This window comes from Arachis ipaensis, chromosome B07, assembly GCF_000816755.2.
Source record: "Arachis ipaensis cultivar K30076 chromosome B07, Araip1.1, whole genome shotgun sequence".
Taxonomy (NCBI): domain Eukaryota; kingdom Viridiplantae; phylum Streptophyta; class Magnoliopsida; order Fabales; family Fabaceae; genus Arachis; species Arachis ipaensis.
Genome location: NC_029791.2, coordinates 10,663,897 through 10,667,268, shown reverse-complemented (window position 1 = coordinate 10,667,268; position 3,372 = coordinate 10,663,897). Strand labels below are relative to the sequence as shown.

The 3,372-nt window shown below is 32.4% G+C and overlaps 1 protein-coding gene across 1 annotated transcript; it reads right to left on the bottom strand.

Moving 5' to 3' along the window:
• On the bottom strand, positions 582–1,280 carry LOC107606622. The gene has a single exon (XM_016308663.1). It carries the CDS (start codon positions 1,278–1,280, stop codon positions 582–584), a length of 699 nt encoding a protein of 232 aa, XP_016164149.1.

Sequence of the window (3,372 nt, the reverse complement as noted above, 5' to 3'; positions counted from 1 at the left end):
TCCTTAATGGCTCCAACTATGCTCATTGGGTTGAAGCTATGCGAGGATTTCTTAAACGGCAAAAATTATGTCACTATGTAATTGGTGATATTGTTTGTCCTGTTAAGCCCACCGTGACTGACACATCTAAAGATGGGACCTCCAAATCCAAGGAGGATGTTGAGAAGGATTTTACAGAGAGATTGAAAAAATGGGATAGTAAAAATCACCAGAGTATCACTTGGTTCTGCAACACTTCTACTCCTGGCATTCATTTATAGTTTGGACATTTTGAAACTACTAAGAATACATAATGAAATATAAAATATATATTAAAAATGAGTTAAACTACATATATATTTATACACAAATACATAATGACTGATTTTAGTAATTAATTTTAATATACAAATAACATTCTTGTTAAAATAATTGTCAAATATTTACAAAATAACTCTTAAAATTATATATTGAGGTTGGAGATTTTCCTATCTAAAAAAATTACATTTTATTCACATTTTAACAAATACTAGGATAATAATGCTACATAAGCATAACATAAATAATAATAATAATAAAAAAGAAAAGTTCCTTCCAAGAACCTATTCATCTCTCGGTGAGGTTGGAAATATGTTGCAGCGGCACAATGGGCAAGAATAGGGCGAGTGACGGTCGGCACAACGCCGAAACCAACGGAATATACAACATTCATGGAACACATGCGAGCAATTTGTGCGAACAATTGCTACACGTGAATCTTCAATACCATGTCCAAACTCTTCCAAGCAAATAGCACATTGTTCTTCAACATCATCATCTTGCTCATCAATTTTCGATCTCTCCAACAGATTCACGAATTGAGCTGGTTCAGGAACATTTTGACCGATATCATCATTATAGAAATCAGAATCTTCAATAACAATGCGCGTGGTAACATGGAGGTTCACAAAAATACCCCGCATATTGGTGGAGTCACACCCTTCATGGCTTAGAATCGTTCTTGCAGTTTCGCCCATGACAGGTAAAATTTGGTCCAATATCTCAGGGGATATAGGCACTGAAGAGAAGGTTTCATGTAAGAATGCAGTGTTTTCTCTGAAGTTACATAGGATATCAGAAGGAACCAAGAACGATTCATTGGCCGTACTTGTAGTAGAAGGAAAATTTGTGCTTTGAGTTATTTGGATCAATTCTTTGGTGAATCTAAAGATGATGGAAAAACAATCATCGAAATAGGAGTCTTGTGGTATGCTTGGATCTTCTTTAGAATTGATTTCCCATGAAAAAGAGGTGAACTCCATTGCAAGGTAGTGAAAGTAATTAGTTTAGAATTTTGATTTCTTTTACTCTATGGTTATGCTGCTTTAATAGAGTCTGTGAATTTCTTTAATAGCAGAAGAAAATCTCTTTTATAATGAATTTAATCTTTATCTCAACTATAAGTGGTTTTAAATTTCGTTATGACTTGTTAATCGTTACTAATTGATATTTTTCATAGATCTTAAATTGTTAAAAATATTTGAGAAACTGTTAGAGAATCAAATTTTATGTTTGAAATTAAAGTTGGATTGAGTTATTATTGTTTTAACTGTATTAAAAAAAATTACCAGAAAAACCTCACAAAAATCTCACAATAGGAACGTAAGGGTCAGTTTGAAACAAATAAACAATAGTACAGAACCATCATCTAAACATAAACTAACCAAATTACACTACTAATGCATAAACAAGTCATCAAAACTACAATATCATCTATACAAACCGTATTAAAACTTACATTCTGAATTTATTCTTAAATAGATTTAATATCTTTATGCTTAATTTTTAAAGACACTAAAATATCTTTTAAAAATAATTTAAAAAATACTAAAAAATAAGAGGTTGATTTGTTAGTTTCTAAAAAAGAAAAACCTTTGCCAATGCATCATTAGATTTGAAATACAACAAAATGATGAGTTTAACTTCTATCCAATTTATAACCGCCAAAATTTTTAACTAAATAGTTTTAAGAATTAATTAATGGCCCTTCTAAATGTCCAATAGTTTTTTTGCTGAACATGTAATTAACATTTACATGTTTAATTTGCTTGAGAAATAAATAAAAAAAAGATTAAAGAAAAAAGTAGATTACATAAAATAACTAAAATAGATTTGATTGCTATGAAAGACAATAAAATCCTCGCAAAGTAATGGTGTCGTTTGTGTCTTACCACTCGCACCCCAATCCTTTAGGTTGGGCCTTTCGTTTGGACCTGGGCCGTAGCGTTAGGTCAGGGTATGAATATATATGTGTGTGTGTGTCGGTGTTTTTTTTTTTTTTTTTTAATTTTTGGATAAATTATTAAAAATGCATTTAAATAATTTTATTGTTGACAAAAATACACTTAAATTTTGTTATCAATAAAAATACTCTTGAATTTTTGTTAACGCGACAAAAATACTCATTATTTCTTTTGTAAGTGACAAACACCTTTTATATTTGACAAATTGCTTATGCATTTTTTTTGTGTGATGGAAAAGTAACAATAGAACAAACAAGAATAAGGAATTGCTTAAAAAATAAAGTAGTTCTATTGAATGCTACTCTCAAATTCTTTTCAAGACAACGGAAGCTCCACTTGGTGAGTATGAGTCCTCATCGTCGTCTTTGCCATGATGTCTACCGGAGGTCAACACGTTATTTCCAAGACATGATGTCTCGGATTTTCAGCACCAAAGGATCAACAAGACCAGATTTGTCCTGAAAATTATTGACAAGAGTAAAGGCATCTACACAATCTGTTTCACAAATAACATCTCCTTGTCCCAAGTCTCAGGGTAAAAGATATCTTTTTCAAATAGCAAACAACTCTCCTTGCAGAATATTACGACTCTCAATCGTTCCCAAACGCCTCATTGTCAACTTCCATTCTAATCTCTACTAACACATGCAAAACCAAAATGATCACCAATACCAAGATAACTTGCATCACAATTAATCTTAAAAGTACCCATCGAGGGGGGAATCCATCAGTCACTAATGGTAGAGAGGATAAAAACTCATTGCAACCCAAAAATATTTTGAAACTCCTTTCCAAGGACAAAGCCATACTAGTCACCTTATTCTGGGGCCAAGACTCGTGTGTATGAAAGATCTCATCATTCCTGGAATGTCAAATCCATCATAGACCAGAAAAGAATATAAAAGGGCGGTCTTTGCTATAAAGCAAGAACCAGTTCATCAAATCCAGAGGTTGATCAGAAATCTCCAAAGCTTGCCAAACTAGCTGAGCTTTCAGACAATCCCGAATACAATAAACAACCGATTCTTGACCATAAAAATATTGTGGACAGTTGTCCATCGGTGAGATACCCCTCATAAAACAAAAAGCAGCAATGGATAAAGCCTCCCTA

Bases quoted from the DNA above. Each gene is read 5' to 3' on its own strand.
- LOC107606622 (XM_016308663.1), bottom strand. From the start codon at position 1,280: ATGGAGTTCACCTCTTTTTCATGGGAAATCAATTCTAAAGAAGATCCA.